The 24,439-nt window shown below is 35.2% G+C and overlaps 2 protein-coding genes across 6 annotated transcripts in view; one reads left to right on the top strand and one right to left on the bottom strand.

The window, feature by feature from the left end:
• Positions 1-3,900: 3,900 nt before the first annotated feature.
• Positions 3,901-24,439, bottom strand: part of LOC147833651 (uncharacterized) — a 734,785-nt gene continuing 714,246 nt past the window's right edge. Inside the window, exon 4 of the transcript XR_015509361.1 lies at positions 3,901-4,338. The gene's annotated coding sequence lies outside the window, so the exon portion shown is untranslated. The remainder of the gene's footprint in view (positions 4,339-24,439) is intronic.
• LOC147840641 (uncharacterized) lies at positions 18,246-21,067 on the top strand. Of its 5 annotated transcripts, none has more exons than XR_015944986.1 (6): positions 18,246-18,326; positions 19,045-19,133; positions 19,238-19,279; positions 19,601-19,687; positions 20,072-20,786; positions 20,901-21,067. XR_015944986.1 is itself a non-coding variant. In XM_087283415.2 (5 exons), the coding sequence occupies exons 1-5, from the start codon at positions 18,299-18,301 to the stop codon at positions 20,104-20,106; spliced, it is 294 nt and encodes a 97-aa protein (XP_087139541.2). In that variant the 5' UTR covers positions 18,246-18,298; the 3' UTR covers positions 20,107-21,067. The 5 variants fall into 5 exon arrangements, 2 of the variants coding, with proteins under 2 accessions (XP_087139541.2, XP_088507335.1); XR_015944985.1 differs by having other exon boundaries at positions 19,045-19,146; XR_015944984.1 differs by having other exon boundaries at positions 19,045-19,146; positions 19,601-19,731.

Below are 24,439 nucleotides of genomic sequence, written 5' to 3'. Positions count from 1 at the left end.
CTGAATAAAAACTGACCATTGTTTCTTTCTACTTGTTGGTTATGGGGTCTTTATAGTACTTTATATTATGTTAATACCCCATTTCTCCAAAACAGTGCAGTAAGAAAGTTTCATTTCAAGTACATAGTATGGGATGTCCTATGTAAGAACTGACCATTGTCTTTTTCTACTTATTAAAATGGGGTCTTTGTAACACTTTAAATCATATTAATATACAATTTCTCCAAAACAGTGCAGTAAGAAGGTTTAATGTGAAGTACACATATAGTACGGGATGTCCTGTATAAGAACTGACCATTGTTTATTTCTACTTATTTAAAACGGGGTCCTTATATTACTTTATACTATGTTAATTCCCCCCGTGTCTTTAAAATGCTGCAGTAAAAAGCTTTCATGTGAAGTACACACAGGGATAAGGGTGTCGTGTATAAGATCTGACCATTGTTTTTCTCTACTTATTTGAAAGGGGGACTTTATAGTACTTTTTTTCTATGTTAACACCCCGTTTCTCTAAAATGCTGCAGTAAAAAGGTTTCATGTGAAGTACATATATAGTATGGGATGTCCTGTATAAGAACCGACAATTGTTTTTTTCTACTTATTTGAAGTGGGGTTTTTATATCACTTTGTTGTGTTAATACCTCATTTCTCCAAAACAGTGCAGTAAGAAGGTTTCATGTAATGTACACACATAGTATGGGATGTCCTGTACTAGAACTGACCATTGTTTTTTTCTACTTATTTGAAATGAGGTCTTTATAGCACTTTATATTATTTTAATACCCCATTTCTCCAAAATGCTGCAGTAAAAAAGTTTTATGTGAAGTACAGATATAGTATGGATGTCCTGTATAGGAACTGACCATTGTTTTTTTCTACTTATTTGAATTGGGGTCTTTAGAACACTTTGAAACATATTATATACAATTTCTCCAAAACACTGCAGTAAAAAGGTTTCATGTGAAGTACACATATAGTATGGGATGTCCTGTATAAGAACTGACCATAGATTTTTTTCTACCTATTTAAAATGTGGTCTTTATAGTATTTTATATTATGTTAATACCCCGTTTTTTTTAAAATGCTGCAGTAAAAACGCTTCATGTGAAGTACATATATAGTATGGTATGTCCTGTATAAGAACTGACCATTGTTTTTTTCTACTTATTAGAAATGGGGTTTTTATATCACTTTATAATAGGTTAATACCCAGTTTCTCCAAAACACTGCAGTAAAAAAGATTTCATGTGAAGTACACATATAGTATGAGATGTCCTGAATAAGAACTGACCATTGTTTATTTCTACTTAATCGAAATGGGGTCTTTATAACACTTTATATTATGTTAATGTCCCACTTCTCCAGATTGCTGGAGTAAGAAGTGTTTATATGTAGTATGCATATTGTATGTGATGTTCTGTACAGGTACTGATCATTGTTTTTTGTCTATTTATTTAAAATTGGGTCTTCATAACACTTTGAGTAATGTTAATGCCCAATTTCTCCAAAACGCTGCAGTAACAAGTCTTTATATGAGGTTTAGTATGGGATGTCCTGTATAAGACCTGACTATTGTTTTTTTTTTCTACATCTTTTAAATGAGCAATTTTTTTTTCCAAATTGCTGCAGTAAAAAGGATTCATTTGTTGTATATATGCATATAGCATGGGACATCTAGTATCAGACCTGATCACTCTTTTATTTAACTTATTCCAAACAATGTATTTATAACACTTTAAAGACTTTATAGCTCATTAATAGCCCATTTCTCCAAAATGCTGCAGTAAGGTATGCATAAATATTGGATGTCCTGTCCATAGTTTTCTTCTGTTAACTTAAATGAGGTCTTTCACATGAGGTATGCATGTACATCCTGTATCAGAACCAAACTTTGTTTTTTTCCTACTTATTTCTTTATAGCTCTTTAAAGTGTGTTAATGGTACATTTCTCCAAAATGCTGCAGTAAAACAGGCTTCATATGATGTATGCTTAGTATTTGACTTCCTGCATCGATCTTATTGTTGTTCTATTCTACTTATAACAAATAATAAGGTCTTTACAGTCATCTAAAGTGTAATAATGCCCCATATCCCATATACTGAAAGAAGCATACATTTTTAAATCCCCTTTAAAAAAAACCAATATATATTTGTAACTTAAACAATGCTATGTTGGACTACTTCATGATTATTTTCACTTTCTGAGGTTAGGCACGTTGTATAAAATTGCATTCAACCTTATTTGCAATCTACTGTAGTTGGCTAGGAGAAATAAAAACGCATTCTGTGTATTTAGAAATCGTATATTTATTCTGTCCGTTTGATCTGCTATAAAATCATTTGAAGCAAAAAGATAAACTTGAGGAAATTAAAGGTAAGCCCAGAAACCAATTTCTTAAAATAACAACAGTCAAAAAAGCTATTAAATTGTTTAATAAAGCATACGTGGGAGGAAAGGGGGATAAATTTATATTTCGTTGTCATCTCTCTGTTCAGGGCGAAACGGGTGCTCTCTGGAGCGCTCTCTGTGTGGCTGCTGACATTACCGTAATGATAATAATACGCGCGCACCGAAATATAAAGCGCGGCTGGCTTGACTGTGTTTTTCCGAACCGCGGCTGGCTTGACCGCAGTACATTACGGTCTCGAAGCAAGCCACCGGAAGAAGGCTACTGAGTAAACTGCAGGTATGTCGCTTTTTCCAAGTTAATAGTTAAACAATAATTTATATTGACATTTCAATGGTATGATTAATTGTTGATGGTGTGGTCACGCAATGCTAATGAAGTTATTAACATTTTCCGGTGAAAAGTCTCACAAACATTCTGGAATGAAGCCTGCTCTCATATCAGGATGCACGCATGTGTTTAAACTAACTCACTCATGAACTGATGCTGTTTGTTTACACCTTTTTAATGTAAGTTTCAGACAGTATTAGAGATTACTTTTGAAGTGTAATATAGGTTACATATGACACATTATCACACTTTAGAATAGCAGTACATGAATATTGATGTGTTAATGTGTAAACTAAACATTACTTTATTATGAACTAATGATGAGTTAATGTCTGCGCTAATCATGATCTAACTTTAACTACAATATGAGTCACATGAGTTCATGTGTAATTAACGTCTACCTTAATTACTTGTTAGTACACAACTGTTGGTTATTTATTGTATTTGTTATCATATTAGTTTATGCTTAATTTAACCATCAAGAAATATGTTAATGTATAATTATATCATGACTTTACTTGAAGGAGTACATCATCATTAACCCATTTTTAGCTACTCATAAACTTCTTATGCACATCTGTCTATTGCGTTTAAACTGAATAACAAAAGAAAAGTGTCTTGTCGACATCAACATGAACAGTTTAAACACAGACTTCATGAATAGTTAAGAATTGGTTAATGGTGATGTGCCCCTCCCAAGTAAAGTCATGACACATGACACACTAAGATAGGATAATAGGATAGGATAAACTTTATTTGTCTTATTTTATTTGTTTTATTATGAACCAACTTATTTTTCAATTAAACAGACAGATTTCCAAAGCAGACTGTGTTTCCATAGCGAACAAGACTTTCTAAAATAGCTCTGTAAAAACTAAGCAAGATATTGCTACCCACCCCAAACAATCTCAGCCTTCTTAAAAAAATTAAGCCTCTGTTGTAGTTGTGTGTGCACAAGCTGTCAATGTGTGTTCTCCAACAAAATGCAGCAGCACGAGTGGTCTTTAATGAACCTAAAAGAGCACATGTCACTCCGCTACTCATTCGTTTGCACTGGGTGCCAGTTGCTGCTCGCATCAAATTCAAAGCACTGATGTTTGCTTACAAAGCGATTTCTGGCTGCGCCCCTTCTTATCTGCTCTCACTTCTGCAGATTTATAGGCCCTCCAGAAACTTGCGTTCTGTAAATGAACGTCGCCTCGTGGTTCCATCCCAAAGAGGGAAAAAACGATTTCCCGAACACTCGCGCTCAATCTGCCCAGTTGGTGAAATGAACTCCCTAACTGCATCAGAACGGCAGTCACTCGCTGTCTTCAAAAAGCGACTAAAAACTCAACTATTTAGTCTCCACTTTCTTTACTAATATGCAATTCCCTCTTTGACTTCTCCACTAACTACAAAAAAAAAAAAAAATAAATAAATAAATTACTAATATTTTGCTTCTTACACTGTCCTTACACACCTGAAACTTGCCTACAGCACTTATTCATTGTTGCTCTTATAGTTATGTAAATTGCTTCCTTGTCCTCAGTTGTAAGTCGCTTTGGATAAAAGCATCTGCTAAATGACTAAATGTAAATGTAATGTAAATATAAAAACACTGTCCATATAGAACCCCAGGTATCTGTATGTAACTTGCTGTATCACTGTGTCTTTAATGATCACAGGCCTATATGTTCAGATACACTTCTTGTGTCATTACCATTTCTTGTGTCTTTTTTACATTTAACACAAGACAGTTCTTATCACACCACTGAATGAAAGTATCAATTTCACTGTGATGATAGGTCCATACATTAACAGGTCATGAGTTTATGTTGGTTACATTTGGCTTAAATGTTAATGTTAATTAATACATTAATTAACAACATGTACTAACATGTAATTTAAGAGCCCCTATTTTGTGTTTTTGAAAATGACCTTCCATGCAGTGTGTAACAGCTCAAAGTGAATGAAAACATCCAGCTGAGATTTAAATCTAAAAGTGCAGCATGTTTAAAACTACTGATTCCTTAGCGAAATATTTGACTCAGAGTCATATAAACTAATCGAGTTGGGCTCGGATCTTTTGTTTGATCGCACTGACGTCAATGCGGTGCATCCCCAAATATCTAGTTCCAGTTCCGTTAAAATGTGCATGCACTTTCCCTCCACACACCAGCGGGGGATCACGAGACTGATCATGACGCGAAGATGACGATCACTGACAGATGGAGATTCGGCTGCAGGGGAATAAAGTGTTAAAGTTCATTTTCACAAAAATACCACAGTATAGCTAACCTAGTGCTGTGTTTGTTCCTGTCATTCTACTGATTTTTGATACAATAACCTACACTGTAACGAGGGATTTGTCGGCCGTTTGCTATTGAGGGAGAGGCAGAGACTACGGGACTTGATCAGTTACTTTTACAGTTCAAACGGACCAGTTTCTTCTTCCTCCGAATCACAACATGTACAATTGAAGTCAGAATTATTAGCCCCCCCTTAATTATTAGCGCCCCTGTTTATTTATTTCACCAATTTCTGTTTAATGGAGGGAAGATTGTTTTAGCACATTTCTAAGCATAATAGTTTTAAAAACTTATTTCTAATAACGGATTTATTTTATCTTTGCCATGATGACAGTAAATAATATTTTACTAGATATTTTTCAAGACACTTCTATACAGCTTAAAGTGACATTTAAAGGCTAAACTAGGTTAATAAGGTTATTTAGGCAGGTTAGGGTAATTAGGCAAGTTATTGTATAATGATGGATTGTTCTGTAGATTATCGACAAAAAAATTAGCTTAAAGGGGCTAATAATTTTGTCCAAAAAATGTTTTTTAAAAAATGAATAACTGCTTTAATTCTAGCCGAAATAAAACAAATAAGACTTTCTACAGAAGAAAAAATATTGTCAGACATACTGTGAAAATTTCCTTGCTCTGTTAAAAATAATTTGGGAATTATTTAAAAAAATCAAATCAAATCAAAAGGGGGCTAGTAATTCTGACTTCAACCGTAAGTGTCATTAAAATTGTTGCCCCGTTTTGTGTAGTTTGCAAAATATGTGTTTAATCATGTGTTTTATGTTGTAATCACGTATCTATTATAGATCAGTGCTTGTACTGTATCTCTCAGGTTAAATCTGTCTGGCTGTTCACATATTGCGTCCAAAACCACGTTAAAAACATGATTCGTGCTTCTTCCTTTATTGATTTTAAGTGGGTTTCTGAGCTGGTGATCCACTGCTGTTTGCCTTTGCTATGGCCACCATCAGCCTTTCCTTCACATTAGCGCATGCATTAATTCATCATTAATTCATAATAAAGTAATATTTAGTTTACATATTAACACATCATTATTCTTGTACTGTTATTGTAAAGTATTACCAATTATCCTATTTAAAAAGCAATAAGTACTAGACTATATTTCTCTGTTACTTTAAACAAGTTTTGTAACTGATACTTTTTGTTTATCTTTCTGTTTAGATTGTGTTTTCTGCTGTTATAATACCAGACAGTATAATCCTCAAACCGCAAGAGGATTCAAAATAATCCTTAAAAATACTTTAAAAAGACAGTTCACCCAAAATTTTCAATTCTTTCATCATTTATTTCACTTGTTAAAAACCTGTTTGTGTTTCTTTCTTCTGTTGAACACAAAAGAAGATATTTCCATATATATTTTTCCTACTATGGAAGTCAGTGGGTGCCAGTAAATAACATTTTCCAAAATATCTTCTTTTGTGTTCAACAGAAATGTACAAAGGTTTAAAACTTCATGATGGAGAGTAAGTGATAAGGTAATGTTAATGTTTTGGGTGAACTATCTCTTTATTTGCAAAATTCAAGTAAGTTAAACAATCAAAAGCATCAGAATTACATGTCATTTCCTTTAACTTTTAACTCATAATTAACTTTAAAGTCAGTTTTACCTTTTTATGTCAAGATTTCAACACTTTATTTCATAATTACTACCTTGATTATGATTATAAAATGCAATGGCAAATCAAAATCCTCTTCTAGACACTATTTTTCAGCTGTTGAGTCTCCTCTGATTCAGTATTGCTTTCTGTCATCTCTCCTCTCATCTCGATTGTGTAAAAAAGAAAAAGAAAGAGAAATTGAAGGCAAATCTCTCCTCAGTCTCACGGCTCCAGTGTTTCAGTTTCCATGGAAACACATTAACCCCTAACCCTGGCATGTTAGGTGGCTATGAATGTGAGCACTAAGTGACTGCTCCTCCCACGCCATGCCCGCTTTTTTCCATTCACGCCGTTCAAACATACTTTTACCCTCTGTGTTTGCTTTCTCGTTCACACCAAATGACTAATTGACTTACCCTAAATGTAAAATCTTGTAAATGTAACATTTTCATCGCACAATGTCAGCTGACCCTTGACAGCTCAGATATTGCATATGCTTCTCAGCAGGTTCTACACTGGACATTATGTACATGTAAAAAATTATGCAAAGACATAATAACATAATATCCATTTATGTTAATTGCATATAAATTTGGCATGAAAAGAAGTTGTGATTTTTATTTCTTCAGCATAGTAAAGTCAGAATTATTAGATTTATTTCTTTTTAAAATATTTCCCAAATTATGTATATTATATAACAGAGCAAGGAAATTTTCACAGTATGTCTGATAATATTTAAGTCTTATTTGTTTTTATTTCTGATAGAATAAAAGCAGTTTTTAATTTTTTGAAAACCATTTTAAGTCAAAATTATTAGCCCCTTTAAGCTATATATTTTTTCAATAGTCTACAGAACAAACTATCGTTTTACAATAACTTGCCTAATTACTCTAACCTGCCTAGGTAACCTAATTAACCTAGTTAAGCCATTAAATGTCACTTAATGCTGTATAGAAGTGTCTTGAAAAATGTCTAGTCAAATTTTATTTACTGTCATCATGGCAAAGATAAAATAATTAGTTATTAGAAATGAGTTATTAAAACTATTCTGTTTAGAAATATATTGAAAAAAAATCTTCTCTCTGCTAAACAGAAATTGTGGAAACATAAGCAGGGGTGGTTTAATAATTCAGGGATCTAATAATTCTAACTTCAACTGTATGTTCTTCTTTAGTGAAAAAAAGTGTGGCAGGACTTGAGTTTGTCCAGTGGGAGTTGATTGAATGATTAGATTCAGATCAGGTTGTCCTGCCTTGACACTAATAAACATGTTAACTTACAGAGTGTTTACGCAACACTTTTTTTGCAGCTAAAACCATTTTTATGATGTCATTTTTATTTTGGCAGTACGATTACGCTATAGCTGCATTTTGTCTTTGCTGAAAATTCATGCATTTAAAAAATGGCATTAAAGTCCTTTTTTAAAACTATATATGTATATATGTAGCCAATTCACACTCAACAGCCACTTTATTAGGTACACCTTACTAGTACTGGGTTGGACCCCATTTTGCTTTCAGAACTGCATTAATCCTTCTGGGCATTGATCAACAAGGTTCTGGAAATATTCCTTTTGGTCCATATTGACATGATAGCATCACCATAACCACCAGCCTGATCCATTGATACAAGGCAGGATGGATCCATGCTTTCATGTTGTTGACACCAAATTCTGACCCTACCATCCGAATGTCTCAGCTGAAATCGAGACTCATCAGACCAGGCAAGGTTTTTCCAATCTTCTATTGTCCAATTTTGTTGAGCCTGTGTGAATTATAGCCTCAGTTTCCTGTTCTTAGCTGACAGGAGTGGTACCCGGTGTCTTCTGCTGCTGTAGCCCATCCGCCTCAAGGTTTTACGTGTTGTGTGTTCAGAGATGCTCTTCTTCATACCTTTGTTGTAACGAGTGGTTATTTTAGTTTCTGTTGCCTTTCTATCTGCTCGAACCAGTCTGGCCATTCTCCTCTGACCTCTTGCATCAACAAGGCATTTGTGCCCACAGAACTGCCACTCACTGGATATTTTCTTTTTTCTGAGCATTCTCTGTAAACCCTAGAGATGGTTGTGTGTAAAAAATCCCAGTAGATCAGGAGTTTCTGAAATACTCAGGCCAGCCCATCTGGCACCAATGGCAACCAACCATGCCACGTTCATAGTCACTTAAATCACTTTTCTTGCTCATTCTGATGCTTTATTCAAACTGCAGCAAATTGTCTTGACCATGTCTACATGCCTAAATGCATTGAGTTGCTGCCATGTCGTTAACAAACAGTTGGACCGGTGTACCCAATAAAGTGGCGGGTGAGTGTATATGCATGTATAAATTAATGCATACACACTATATTCTATATTGCCAAAAAACTTCTTCACAGTGTTTGTACTTCTTTGCACTGGCAGCATTTTGCCAAGTGTAAAAATTTAGTGAAGGAGGATTATGTATGGTGTGGGGGCTTTCAGGCAAAGCAGGGTTTATAAAGTCATGGATGTGCAAATTGTTGTGAAGGAATTTGACTGGCCTGCACATATTCTTAACCTTAACCCTACTGAACATATTTGAGAATAATTAAAATGGAGACTACAAGCAAGGCCTTCTTGTGTAACATTGTTGACTGACCTCACAAATGCTCTTTTCAAGAGTTCACGCTTAGCTGATGATTGATAATAGAGCTTGTTTGGGTTGCTGTCTCGGGAGAGAGCCCTGAGCCTATGAGATCCCTGAGCCCTCGGCTTCCTCCTGTAGGGCAAGAGAGGAGTTTGAGCTCAGGTAGATCTCGATGAACTCCCCTGACTTATTTCTGGCTAATGACAGATATAGGGATGGCTAAGGAGAGATATACAGCATGCTAAAAGCTTGACTATGGTGACAATTTGGTATGTTAATATACATAAAATACAGATTTTTGTGATCATTTTGGTGAGTCTGTGAGGATTATTTTGTCAACTGTTACTATACTGAATTATTCCAATTTATAAAAAGTAAAATTCACCAATTATTATTCAAAGTTTCCCCTTATATTTCCCCTTACAGACCAGACCCACAACTCACCCATTGGAAGCTACTGCTCTATTGTGTATGCATTAATAGTGTTTCCCCCAATTGAAACACCCTTGCTGACAGACTGGATCATTTCTGGTGTTAATCTTGCTTTGTTCATTACTGTGAGGAATCACATGCTGTGAAGGCCCAGCTGGTCCAGGTTACTTCCGCTTGGTGTCCTTTTCCTGTGGCGAGCTGCTTGCTCCAGACCTGCTTTAATATGTGAGCAAAGCCTCATTCAGGAGAATCAAGGATTGAGTTTCACTGTAAACAAGCAGGAATTCAATGTATTTGAGCAGTTGAGTCCAGACACATTCCTTCCCCAGCTCACTTTAAATCACTGTGAGGAGGGTAATAGTGGAAAATTGAATGTGTTATTTTTCTTTAACCTACAATCTCTCCATTTTTCTCTCCTCCACCCACAACTTCTGTTTTGTTCTACTAACTGACCTTGCATTGCTCTGTGGAGGCTTTATGTAAAAAAGTTCCTGATGACCAGGGCCAGACAGAATCTGCAGAGATTTTTTTTTTACTATTTCTGCGCAGAACTTTGTAACAAACTTGTGAATTTATGAGGAATGATTTTGAGTATACAGTAGCTAAAAAGTAAAACATTAACTAAAAAGTTTTAAACCTTTATTTATGATTTACATTGCAAATACAATTCGATCCACTTGTTTTGTAAACAAAGCAAGTCTCTCATATATCTACTAAAATGCAGACAACATTACAAAGTGTATTGGACATAAATCATATAAATATTTGCATATTAGTTAAAATTATTAATATAACCCATCACCCCCAACCTAAAGTAATGATTCTGAATGTGTTTCCTCCACAGTCAAAAGACTGAGGCTGGAAGGGCATCCACTGCATAAAACATATGCCAGAGTAGTAGGTGGTTCTTTCTGCTGTGGTGACCCCTGAAAAATTAGGGACTAAGCCAAAGAAAAATGAATGAATGATAATGTTTTATCATCAGTCTGTGCTGTGAATGACCAATCAGAATCAAGTATTCCGGAGAGTTAAGTAATAAGTTAACCTCTCTCCGTGTACACTGTAAGCTGAATCTGTCTCTGAGGGTTTTCACTGCAGTCCTTGTTCCAACTCAGGAAGGTCAAAAAGTGAGAAAGTCTCTCTCATGCTTGTCTGCATTTCACCCACAGCTTCATAATGCAGCGATTGAAGTATCTTACGGCGAGAGCTCTCGGTGCCGCTAACAAAGGCTAGTGAAGCACATAAGAGAGCCCCTTGTCCTTTGGCTGAATTACAAGGATTTTCTACCCAGATTTGCTGCATTTTGAGCCTTCAGCGTGTTGTTAAGGGCTTTGTTTTGACGGGTGTTGACGCAGCAGTTTTTCACAATGTCCTGATGACAGAGGCGGGGTAAATCTAAGCAGTGTTGAGCAGCTTTCAGGGGGAGAGTGATTTTGTCTTTCTGACAGGCTGAAAATAAACATGCAGCTGAGTGAATGCTCAGCGGGAGGTCTCAACCAGGCCGAGTCATCTGCAGTTCAGCCGTCAATACTCAGGCCCTTTTTTAAGCAGCACACTGGGCTTTAATATAAAATGTCAGACAGATAATGTGCGACCCTGGACCACAAAACACAAGTGTCATAAGTGTCAATTTTTTGAAATAGAGATATACACTACCTGAAAAAAGTCTTGTCGTCAATCCCAGTTGTAAGAGCAACAAATAATAACTTGACTTCTAGTTGATCATTTGGAAAAATGGAAGAATCATCTGTTGAATTGCATCCCAATCATCACAAATACTGCAGAAGACCTATTGGAACCCACATGGACCCAAGATTCTCACAGAAATCAGTCAAGTTTGGTGAAGGAAAAATCTTGGTTTGTGCTTACATTCAGTATGGGGGTGTGAGAGATATCTGCAGAGTGGATGGCAACATCAGCAGCCTAAGGTATCAAGACATTTGTGCTGCCCATTACATTACAAACCACAGGTGAGGGCAAATTCTTCAGCAGCATAGCACTCCGCTTACTTCAGCATCCACATCAAAGTTCCTGAAAGCAAAGAAGGTCAAGGTGCTTCAGAATTGGCCAGCCCAGTCACCAGAAATGAACATTATTGAGTATGTCTGGAGTAAGATTAAAGAGGAGGCATTAAAGATGAATCCAGAGAATCTTGATGAACACTGGGAGTCCTGCAAAACGCTTTTTTTTCCTATTCCAGATAACTTTATCAAAAAGTTATTGATATTAAATGATCAACTAGAAGTCCAGTTATTATTTGTTGTTCCTATAACTTGGATAGGACATTTCCATTGATGTATGATTTGTTGGGAATATTTGAACAAGATACAACTATTTAAAAATCTGGAATCTGAGGATTCAAAAAAAATGTAAACATAACATTTAAAGATGTCTGAATTAAGATCTTGGCAAAGCACATAACTAGTCTAAAATTGAGGCTACAACTACACTAATCCAGATAAATTTAGTTTAGAAATGCTCCATGTCCACAGTATTGCTTTTAATTCTTTCCGTAATCCACACTGAAATGATTGAAAACACTTTCATTCAGTTCAGCTGTAAGACACTTTTCCTGCATCATGTTTGCCTGCTGTTTATTTACTTTCCATCTCTTTGAAACATAGCAGCAAAATGTCACAACTGTCTGCTTCCGCTACTGAACAATACAGTAGCTCCTAGTAAACGGTATTCGTCTGCTGAAAAGAGGCAATATGAAGCATGTGCGACTGCCATTAATCTTTAATAAAACGGTCAAAATGTACAGCATTCAAAACATGTGCTTTACAGTGTTGTCCACCGTAATAGCTGAATTGGTCACATTACTGCAAAAAAAAAAAACAGCATTTTCAGACAAATCCACTTTGATCAGTTTTTAAAAAGATACGTTTTCGCTTGCTAAAAGCATTGTCTTAGTGTGGACGTAAGGCCAAAACAAAGGGAAAAATATGTGTTTTAAACAAAATAGTTTAAGTGTGGACATGGCCTGAGATTATGGTAGGATTTTTACAAAATATCTTCATGAAACGATATTAATTACTTACCCTCATGTCGTTCCATAACACCTTTATTCAAAATGTAATATATATCTTAATATAATACTAATTTAATATATATATATATATATATATATATATATATATATATATATATATATATATATATATATATATATATATGTATATATATATATATATATATATATATATATATATATATATATATATATATATATATATATATATATATATATATATATATGGGTGTAATCTGAGAGCTCCCTTATCCTCCATGGACAGCAGTGATCATGGCTTGTTCTAAGTCCAATAACAACATCCTCAAAACAGACCATATTCCTTCAGTGCTTCAATTGGAATATTATCAAGCTGCAGGTATACTATTGTGTGCACATAAAACAAAATGGCTTTATTCAACAGCTTCTTATCCCCAGTGTGAGTATGGTGTCATTTCCTCTGTTTTAAAGCACTAAAAATTGACTGTTAATGAGTGTTATCCCAGTTTAAACACAACAGAAACTAACACCAGAGCCACCTGGTTTCAGAAAAAGAGGCTGATGTAAGTCTGCTCTCAGTGGGATGAATAAGCAGTGAACAGCTGGTGAAGCCCTGGAGCTCATATCTCTGAAATAGTTGAAGTGAGTTATCATGGCATATTATTTATACTACATATTTGAAGTTTATATAAACTACATTCGTACACTTAAAACTACAATCTGTGGTCATTCGCCATGAGGCTGAAGGCTAAGTGATACAAACTGTGAAGCAATTCCTGTAGCAATACTGGTAGATCGTCATATGACCCAAACCAATTAGATTCAGGAATCAGAATGAACTGTTGCTTAAATACAGCTCTTTGAGAACTTCCATTCTGCCGCTAACATATGTTATTGGTAATAGCTGCTTTTACATCTTTCCTCTTACTTTATGACGTCACCGCTCACAACTATTATTTAAATTGCAGTGCTTTGGGGCTGAAGTGTTTTCAGCTGTGTCTTTAAAAAGGTTGGCAAAATCAGCACAGTGTGTGCATGCTCACTCTTCCTCTTCCCACTGGGCATGTTGTTCTGAAGCTGTCAGAGAGCAGTGCTGTTCTGCTAATATGACAGTGATGTTGTGTATAGTCTCGCTGCTGTGCACTCTTTCTCACCACACTCTTTGACCAGAAACTGCTCGCAGTCCACCTCACAAAAAGCCACAGCTACTGGTTTTCAGTCAGTCTGAAACACTTTATCTTTGCATATTTTTGCAGAGTCAAAACTGAACACAGATGCTCATTTACACATGCAGGGTCAGGCTCTGTCCGTGGTCAGATGTATTTATTTTCTTGTGTAAGTGTCCAACGAGTCCCAGTGGAGTATAGTTTTTTTGTTGTTTTTTTACTACTACCAGTCTTAAACTCTTAAAGGAGTAGCTCACCTTGTCATTATTTATTGATTTTGTTCCAAAGCTGACTGACTTTCTTCTGTTGAACATAAAACATCCTATTTTGAAATGTTTTAGTAGAAAGAAAGAAATAAAATAAAATTAGAGGCTTGTTTCATTCTGTTAGTTTTAAGGACATTTATATGATGGTGTACTTCAAAGCTGTGACTAAATTTGTATTTAGGAGATATAAAATTGATACAAACATGTAAAGCTTGCAGTTTGTCACTTCCGTCTAAATAGATCTAAGTTTTTTTTTACATCACCTTATACTTCACTTTCTCATAAGATTGTGACCCATGAAATGCTCTCTAGTATCTGAATGCCTTGCCCCCGTTAAGACGCTTCTCTCACTGGCTGAGCTGTGAGTAACACAAACACTATTGGCTGCTTTTTAATTAAGAGAGGGGCAACTTTGTTCCATCGTCTCTTTGTTTTGTTTTGTTTTTTTTTTTGGCCTTTTTGCCTTTATTAAGTAAATAGGACAGCATTTTAGACAGGAAGCAAAGTGGGAGAGAGAGGGTAGGGATAGGAAATGTCTTTTAGGTGTTATTCGAACTCAGGACGCCCTGAAGTGCTACTGCACCATATGTCAGCACACTAACCACTAGGCTATTGTGCCAACCTCCTTGTTTTTCAGTTGAGTTTACGTCAAACATAGAGTTAAAATGCACATTTTATAGTACTTTACAGGACCTTTAATTGATTACCAAAGAATTTTTAAAAGGTACATGAATAATCTGCAAACAAAGCAAGAATCGTTAAAGAGAACAACATCACCACCTCCAAAGAAACTGGCATAAATAATCAATAATAAAAATTAAGAGCAACCAATTAAACAGATGTAGTTATTTTTCACACTTAATGAATGGAGCAACCTGTAAAAATGTTGGAACAATTATGTCAGACAGATTTGGGAAGAAATGTGTACAAACTTTGTTTCGGTCGCTGGTTCGAGCCTCTGCTGGGTCAGTTGGCGTTTCTGTGTGGAGTTTGCATGTTCTCCCCGTGTTGGCGTGGGTTTCCTCCGGATGCTCCGGTTTCTTCTGCAGTCGAAAGACATGTATGTGTGTGAATGCAAAAATGTATGGGTGTTTCTGAGTGTTGGATTGCAGCTGGAAGAGTATCTGCTGGGTAAAATATATGCCGGATAAGTTTAAAAAAAGGGACTAAGCCAAGAAGAAAATGAATGAATAAATGTGTACAAAAATTTTTTTTTGTAAAACAAGGGATTTATTCAATTAATTTGTATCCACTTAAAAATTTCAGGATTTTATAAATTTTGATAAGAATTAGAGATAATAAACATACCTCGTTCAGACTCATCTTTTATTTTACTTGGTCATTAAAGTTTAACTTCATTCTCCAGGAATTATCTTATAGATGATTCCTGATCTGATCTCTAACTACACTACCTACAGTAGAATGTCTCAGAGCATCTCAAATGGATCGTTCGCTCAAATTTGCTGTTAATTTACGTATGGCCATCCAATATATATCATACTAAAGGAGATTCTTTTGCTGAAATTATGGTCCTTGTTGATGATCCAAAAAGTGTAGGTCAACAACAATAAAAAAAGAAAAGAAAAGAAAAGAAAGCTGTTGATAATGAGTTATTATGAAGTGAAACGACTCCATTCGTTTTTCATCTAAATATCTGAATTAACACTAATAATGCTTTAAAGAATGTTTGTTTAAGACCTCAATGTATCACCAGGAGCCACAGGTATTAATTTAGTTTTTTCTGTATATGTATTTCTTTACTCTTAATTTTTTACTTTTTTATGAATCACCAAGGACCCCAGTTTCAGATCAAAAAGCTTCCTTAATTTTTTACAGAAAGAAAAAAATCAGACATATCTGTCACTCTGGTGAGTGATGCTGCGGTCACACTAAAGTATGTGCGTGCAAAATTCTGTTGTACGGCGCTGCGAAAAGAGGCGGGATTAAAAAAGACAATTAGACATTAAAAAAAGCGAGCGATTATTCCATATTTTAAAAATTTCTGTCCAGAGAGGTCATGATCTGATCTTCAATTGGTTTCACGCAATCATGTGATGCGCTTTTGCAGGTCAGACTTCACCAAGCTTGAACTTTCCAACAGTGAACTGCGAAACTTGTCGAACGAGCTTGCGTTTCCAGTCTAACGCATTCACGTGCCTATGAATAGGAAGCCTATGGGGAGAAAAGTGCAGTGTGACCGCAGCTTAAATATAAAAAGTTAATATATGGCAATATACACTCTTATTTGGGTACTCCTGTACAACTTTTCATTAGCGCAAATTTTGTAACAGGAGATTCACATCAGGGATGTGCAGCCGGCAAATCTGCCACAACTGATTGATGCTATCATGTTAATATGGACCAAAATCTCTGAGGAATATTTCCAGTATCTTGTTGAATCTATGCCGTGAAGGATTAAGAGAGTTTTGAAGGCAAGAGGGGGTCCAACACTAGAAATCTGTACGTAATAATGTGGCTAGTGAGTGTATGCAAATGTAAATGCGTAAATGATACAAGTTAAATTTTTTATCTCACATAGATAAAAATATGTCATATGTGCAACATATAATTTAAAATACTGCAAAGAGGGCCATTTACATATATATTTTCAACCACTGCAATTACAAATATGTACATATATATATATATATATATATATATATATATATATATATATATATATATATATATATATATATATATATATATATATATATATATGCTTACAATATATTAGCTATCCTAAAACTGTATTTTCACGTATGGCATATATATCAAATTCGTGATGGAATTAATAGCAACTGCTAATTTAAAAACTATCACTTTAAGATGGATGTTCATACAGGAAACACAAACCTAGAAAAGAATAATGTGTTTTTAAGGTCAAACTTTTTTGAATGCAATGAATATATTTCTGATCCCAAAATGGCTGCACTAAATTGGAAGCAGATCTGATCATCTCAGGGAAAAACCTCGAACATTTGGTGATTTCCAGCTGACATCTGGCTTGAGTTTGATCTGGCACACAAGTTCAAATATTTAGATATATTGCTGCCGCACTGTTTTCCGCTTTGGCTTTCTGTTGTCGTGTGTTTTCAGTGAGTGTTTCCTTTTTGTGGTGCCATCGCAGACTTAATGTCAATGTTAAGCTGGAAATATGGATTTCAGATAAGTAAACTCGCAGTTATGCTAACACTTACATGTTGATATTTCCAGACGTTATTGATCTCTGCTTTCCAACAGGGGGTGTACGTTTACGTAATGATACATGTGAGAAGGTGCCATTTGTACTCTCTGTTTATCCAAGCGCTTAATTACCATCCCTATAGGCTGTAAACAATGCCGTTTCCATTACGTCGTGGCCATTTCCACTTCTGTTTAAACAGAAATTCACCTTGAGGGATAATAATAATGAGTAAATTGTGAGATAAGCATTTATACAGGGCAGCTGTCTAAATATGTAAAATTATAATCTGCAAGTTGGCCTGCATACACTGTTAGACATTTCTGTAAATTACACAGTTATTTACTGTATTTCACCCAGTGTAATACTGCAAATTCCTTTTACGGTAAATAACTGTATTTACCGTTGCATTATGGGAATTTAGTGTGACGTCGAACAACATATACAGCGATGTACTGTATTTGTAAAAATTCGTGTATTATACTGTATTTTCCACAACTGCTTCAACGCCACCTTGCGGCGATTCCACTACTCTGCACCACATTTTGCCTGAGGACCCTGAAGCAATTCTGGAGGACAATTTATTAGTGTGCCTGAAGAACATACTGGATTTAACAAACTTTACTCTGGTAAGCTGAGGCAGTGTTTCATTTTACAGAATGTTTTGTGGACGAGAATAGAACAAAGTAAAGTATAAAGTTGGCTATTATTATTTTCTCTGGCTTGGCGTTATTTCACCCATTTGAGAAATATATCATCTATTAAGATGTTACCTTTATTTAATTTATTACATTAACACTACTATTACTTTAAATAAGACTGTTTATGACTATTAGCCATTGTTCTCGTCATATCTTTTTATTTATTTACATAGGAACCGGTGTTGCAGCGGGTTTTGGTTTAGGAGGGAACCAGAGGTATGCAGACAGTTTTGGAGGACACTTAGCACGAGACAACGGTCCGGCAGAGAGTGTTTTCCCCCAGAAGAATATGAATGAAAGACCAACAAATAATCCAGGTAAAAGCGCGTCTGTCTGTGCTGACAACACTCGACATTGATTTGAGCACCTCTATTAGCATTTGTTTGCTCGGCAACATTGGCTGAAGCGATCTTAAAATGGTAATGTTAACTGTTAGCTAAACTGAGCTAAGTTTATACTGAATTGGACTCAAACTCATTTTAACGTGCAACGTTTAACTTATATTGATTTATACTATATATATTAGATGTTGTGAACTTATTTTTCTCTGGTTTAGAGTAACTTATAACGTTAGCTTGAGAAAATAACATCGCGACGTAACCTTATAAGAACGTTAACGTAAATCTATAACGTTACAATATGCATAGAGGTAAAGTTGGTTTTATATTCGCACATTCGTTCATTTAGAAGACTCTATACTGTTTACCATGTTACTTTGAATATTCGATCAGAATTATCATGCCAGTATGACTTGAAATCAACATTAACACTGTTTATTTGACCGTGAGCATGTTGTACTTTGATAGTCATTAGCTGCTAAAATGATTTCGCTATTTAGAGTTTGCAAATAATACTTTTATGAAATTAAATTATTTAGGGGGAAGTCTGAATCTGCTAATATAAAACCAATTTTACCTCTATGCATTATGCTAATAACCACCTTTTTGCTATTTATTGTTTGCTAATTATTTTTTTATCACAACTCTTGACATTTAGTTTAACATAATTGTTACCATTATATTTTTTTCTGTTTAGATATGGCACTGGCACAGCAGCAGGTTTTGTCTGAAGAAACAAACAGCATTTCAGAGGAACATCTTGATCAGCACAGCCTTATAAGACCAGTAAGCAACCAAGGTAAACAAATAAAAAAAAGTTGTGTGGAGGTTGTGGATTGTAGCATGGTATTCTTATCTGTATTTTTGGCTTTTTTATGGTCTCAATATAGAATACTGGGAGCCTGCCTGTGCAAACTGGACCTCATACAACAGTAAGTACTGTACATCTATTTGTTTCTCAATATATTAACGTTACTTTTAATACAAAATGTGTCACATGTTTAGTTGCTAGCTAAATAAAAAAATCGTTTTCCCTTTTTTATTTAACCATTTAGTAGGTTTTTTTTTCATCTTTGTTTATAATATTTTTGAGCAGATTGAGGTCTGTCATGGGTCAGACATTTCAAAATACAATAATTAGTATTGGGATACATGCATTTGTCTATGTATTAAATGTCTTTTTCCCCATTTCATGTTGCCTAAATATTTTGTAATAAATAAAATAATACAATTTTTTGTATAAATAATTCCAGAGGATGAAACAAAATGCACAGCAACAACCAGAGTGAGCCAGAAGAAGGCAGGAGAAGTAGTGAAGAGAATGACAACCATGAACAACAGTGAGTTATCCTTCTTTCACCAGCTAACTGAGAACTTGGATTAGGTGAGACACTCTCAATAGTTTTATCAGTATTCATTCAGTTTTAGTTTATTAGGAATACATAAAACAAATAGTCTAATCTGTCCTGCAGTGAATCAACCCATCACAAATGCTACAATGTTTTTGTAAAACCTTGTTAGGGAAAAAAATAAACAGGACATTCTGGTTAGTTATCTTTTAAACATGGTAGTGAGCAGGTTATGAGCAGGAGCCAGTTGCTCAGTACCAGCTGAAAACTAGCCCAACCTAGCTGCCATGCTTCAAAATAATTAACCAGTATATGATTTATTTTTTTTAAACAAGCTTCTTCTATGCTTATGTTAGTCTGTTTGTCCTTATCCAGAGTTCTTCATAATCCTGGACTGGGCCAAATCCTGACCAGATGCTGTGGTGGTCATGGAGGAGTGAATCCTAAAAGACACACGTGATCAATGAGTTTCCGCATTGATCCAATGGGCCAGCCTGACCACCCACTGGTGAACTTTCAAGCCTCTGGTGCCTAGACTGCGGCCTTGCACAAGTTTGGCTAGAGGAGAACTGGTCGTGCCCAACTGAGCCTGGTATCTCTCAAGGGATTTTATTCTACACTTTCGTCAGTTGGTGAAGTTTCTTCCATGCCACTGTCGCCACTGGATCGCTTGGCTACGATTGGTGGATCGGTGGATTTGCTCTTCAGTGTTTGGACTTTCAGCAGTGACATTTACTGCTTCAATTCTGAAAACTGGACTGAAGCAGCTTCAATTTACAAGAACTTCTATGTTAAGCTGCTTTGACATTATTGATCTACATTGTAAAAGTGCAATAGAAATAAAGATGAATTGCATTTGAACATGTGAATTCAGACCTTGTTGAGCATTTGACACCAGAATTAGTAATATTTTAAAGTTGGGTTGTTTCTGAGTCGGCTAATAGTTACAAATATTTATTTTTCCAACAATATGCAATTCAGAAGTTTAAATTTTTATTGTACATGTATGTTCTAGTGCTTTGTGTGATTTATTTATTTTTAATGTGTTGATTTTATTGCTTAATGTAATTTTCACACATTTTCCTTAAATGCTTTAAGCATTATTAATGTTTTAAAGAATGGAATATTTTGTAATTGTGTCTGGTTTAATGTCAGTAGTACTTAGTACAATTGGGGTTTTTTTTCTCAACAATATGCAGGTCAGACACTTAAATTAGTTTTGTACATGTATGTTAATGTGCTTTGTCATTTTCAATGTTTTTTTTCTTAAAATAAAATATTTTGAATGATTGAAATGTAATGTTTTTACACATTTTTAAGCTTGTTTTAAGCATCTCCAATGTTTTAAATAAAGAGTGTTTATTTTGTTAACATTTTGTAATTGTGTCTTTTTTAGGTCTATAATATTAAAATAATATTAATAAAATTATATTATAAAATATTTAGGACAAAATTAAAAGGTTTATAGTAGCTAACTGTTAACTTAGGTTTTTAGAGTAGTTAACCATTTTCAGACACTACGGTAACATACTGTAAACGGATTTACAGTTGTATACTGTAAATCTAAAATACAGTAACTTACTGGCAACAGTGTTGCCAGTAAGTTACTGTAAAAACCCTTTGAAATGTCTAACAGTGTAGGCTACTTTCCATCAGTTTTCAGTGGAAGATGAGAATGGGGGATGGTTGTAACATACTATTATATATATTATTCCTCCATTCAGAAATGAGCTGGACTGTTTTTGTTTGTTTGTTTTTGTAGATTGTTTTGTTTGTTTTAGCTTTAAATAGGTATAGCAAGGTCTAAATCTGTTGCAGGGGTTCTCAATCTTGGTCCTGGAGGTCTGGAGGTCTGGTACCCTGCAGATTTTAGCTCCAACTCCAGTAAAACACATCTGGGCTAGCTAATCAAGCTCATACCTTCTAGAAACACCCTTGCAGGTGTGCTGAGGCAAGTTGAAGCTAAAATCTGCAGGACACTGGGGACCTCCAGGACAGAGTCCTAAGTCCAGAGTCCAAAAACCCCTGATCTGTTGTATCTAGCTAGAAAGTTTAATCATGACCCTTATCACAATATTGACATAAAAGCTTGTCTTGTTAACTTAGTGCAATTACAATATCATTACAGTTTTGTTGTAATTTCATTTCAAATATTTTTTTTATTAGTTAGTTTAGTAAAGGTTAGTTAAGTGGAGATTTTTATGTTTATATTTTGTCATTTGGCAGATGCTTTTGCGCAAAGTGCAAATTACAATTACGGAGGCATTTAGTGAATCAAAATGAAGAGACAGTAGACACAAAAAGTGGTAATTATCAAAAGGAGCTATAAGTGTTCAGAGAATTAAGTGCTAGAGTAAGGGGGGGATGTATGTTTTTTTAGAGAGAAGAGTGTTTCTACAGGTGGTTTGTCGAGCCCACTCACCTGTGTAAAGCACAATTCATAAATGCACATATTTCTTTGTTTTTTTGAGATATGAAGTGATTATAAAAAGTGTCTCGTGTAAATATGCAAAACTGGTGCAAGTGTCGGTTTAAGTGTCAGAGGGATGAAAGAGTTTGTTTTCTACAGGTGCTTTTTTATTTTAATTTTTTTTTTAAGGGATTTTCACCTTAATTGAATAGGACTGTAGAGAGTATTGACAGGAAAGCATGGGGAGTGGAAAGAGAGTAAGGACTGGCATAGGACCACGAAGCGGGAATTGAACTAAAGATTGCCGTGAGCACCGGAGACCATGTGTTGATGCACTGCCCACTACACCACTGGTGCCAACCAGATACTTTTAATACAAATATTTTTGTTCACATTTTTTTTTTTTTGTATTCCTACCAATTGACCAAAACGTGGTTGTTATTTGCAACAAATGAGCAATTGAACCAATTTACATTTAGTTTGATTATAATTAAGAATAAAATAAATTCCAATCTGATAATTTAGAATGTTTTTTATTATTATATTTTTATTAATGTTGCAACTATGGGCTGTTGCAAAAGTCCCCTTGCTCAGGGTCAGTTGCAATGTTTGACTTTGTTCAAGATTAAATTCTACAAATATTATCATATATGCACATGCTATAGCAATGTGGGATTAGTGTCACAAATATTAGCTGTAGTACCCACTCCCTAGAGGGCACTTCAGCTATATGTGCACTCCACCGGCCATTCACCCGGACTATACACCATGCTTTGCGCCAGTTCAGACTGATTAACTGCTGCAGCTTATCTCAGTCTGGACACTGACACACACAGCTGCATGTTATTTGCACTTTACACACACTATTGAAACACTCAGGCTGCTTCCAAAACTGGCTATTACTCAGTAGGTACTGCATTTGAATTAAAATGTACTACTCGGCCATTAGAAAAGTAGATTCTATACAGTATGAATGTGAGCAGTATGAATGGAACTCAGAAGTACTACATTCGCCATTTATTATCATCACGTGACCTACACGCGGTGCATCATGGAATAGCGTAGCCTCCATCCGATGTCATCCGGGTACTTCTCGCATACTGATTTTCGAATTCTGTGAATTCGGACATACTTCTTGGCTCGCATACTGGCTTTAGCATACTATATAGTATGGAAGTATGCAATTTTGGATACAACCTTAGTCATTGCAAAGTTTTGTTACTGCCACATACATTGTTAAGCATTTTCTTTGTTTTATTGCCTTGTTTGGGTTTGTGGACCGCTTCTTTGTTTATGATTGTTTTTTGGGTAGGCTAAATTGTCTATAGTGTATTTGTGTAAATGAGTGTGTATGGATGTTTCCCAGTGATGGGATGCAGGTGGAAGGGCGTCCGTTGTGTAAAACATATGCTGGTTGGCATTCATTTCGCTGTGGCAACCCCAGATTAATAAAGGGACTAAGCCGAAAAGAAAATGAATGAATGAATGAATGAATGAATGAATGAATGAATAAATAAAACTAAATTAAATTATAAACCATCTATTTTTTATTTAAATTTGATTAATTAATTTAAATTAACAAGCACAGGCTTTTTTCAAGAAGTTGTAAAAGATTGTTTTTGTCATAAAATAAGTGCACTTTAAATTTGAATTTATTTATTCATTTAATGATTTACAAAAGTGACAATAAAATAAAAATATATTTTTTGTGGAATCATAACAGACATCATAGATCTTTACGAAGGGCATACTTGTACATTAGCAGTCAGACTATTTAAAATAGGGAGAGAGTGCATACACTGTCATTGTTTTAACATCCTCAGTGTTTGTGTGTGTGTTCAGAAATGCAGACTCAGGCAAACACAGATGAGTGTTCATGCATCACTGAGACGTGTATGGACAGAAGCGGTGCAGGCTGGCAGTCAAACTCACTAAATCCATGCCAACTTACTTTCATCAAAGAACCTTTAGTTGGCATGAAGCAGAGAGATGGAGAACATGTCTTTCAGTGGGCTCAGATTGCAGGCCTGCAGTTGTTTTCTCTTGGGTATGGTGAGGATGGCAGATCCTCTGGGCTTTAGTTTTTGGGCTAATTCCAATTCAAATGAACCATTTCAGCTGCTGCAATAGGGAAACTCAGCCCTAGATTTCTTTTGAGAATTTAAAGATAATGTAAAGAAGTGCTTGTACTCAATATAAGCTTAAAGATTCATTTTCTATCCAGGATGTAAAACAAAAATAGCAAAGTAGGCGGTGATTTTTAGAAATTTTCAGAAATCATGTTTTTACACTGAATATTTCAGTTTATTTCCAAAAACAGATATTGCCACTGT

This window comes from Danio rerio, chromosome 15 (genome assembly GCF_052040795.2).
Source record: "Danio rerio strain M-AB ecotype USA chromosome 15, GRCz13ab, whole genome shotgun sequence".
Taxonomy (NCBI): domain Eukaryota; kingdom Metazoa; phylum Chordata; class Actinopteri; order Cypriniformes; family Danionidae; genus Danio; species Danio rerio.
Note: the sequence above shows the minus strand (reverse complement) of the source record. Positions and strands in the feature narration are given on the sequence as shown.

Coding starts and splice junctions, on each gene's coding strand:
- LOC147840641 (XM_088651209.1), top strand. CDS start 18,299: ATGAATGAAAGACCAACAAATAATCCAG. Junction 19,147..19,237: donor AAGACCAGTAAGCAACCAAG/GTAAACAAATAA, acceptor GTCTCAATATAG/AATACTGGGAGCCTGCCTGT. Junction 19,280..19,600: donor AAACTGGACCTCATACAACA/GTAAGTACTGTA, acceptor AAATAATTCCAG/AGGATGAAACAAAATGCACA.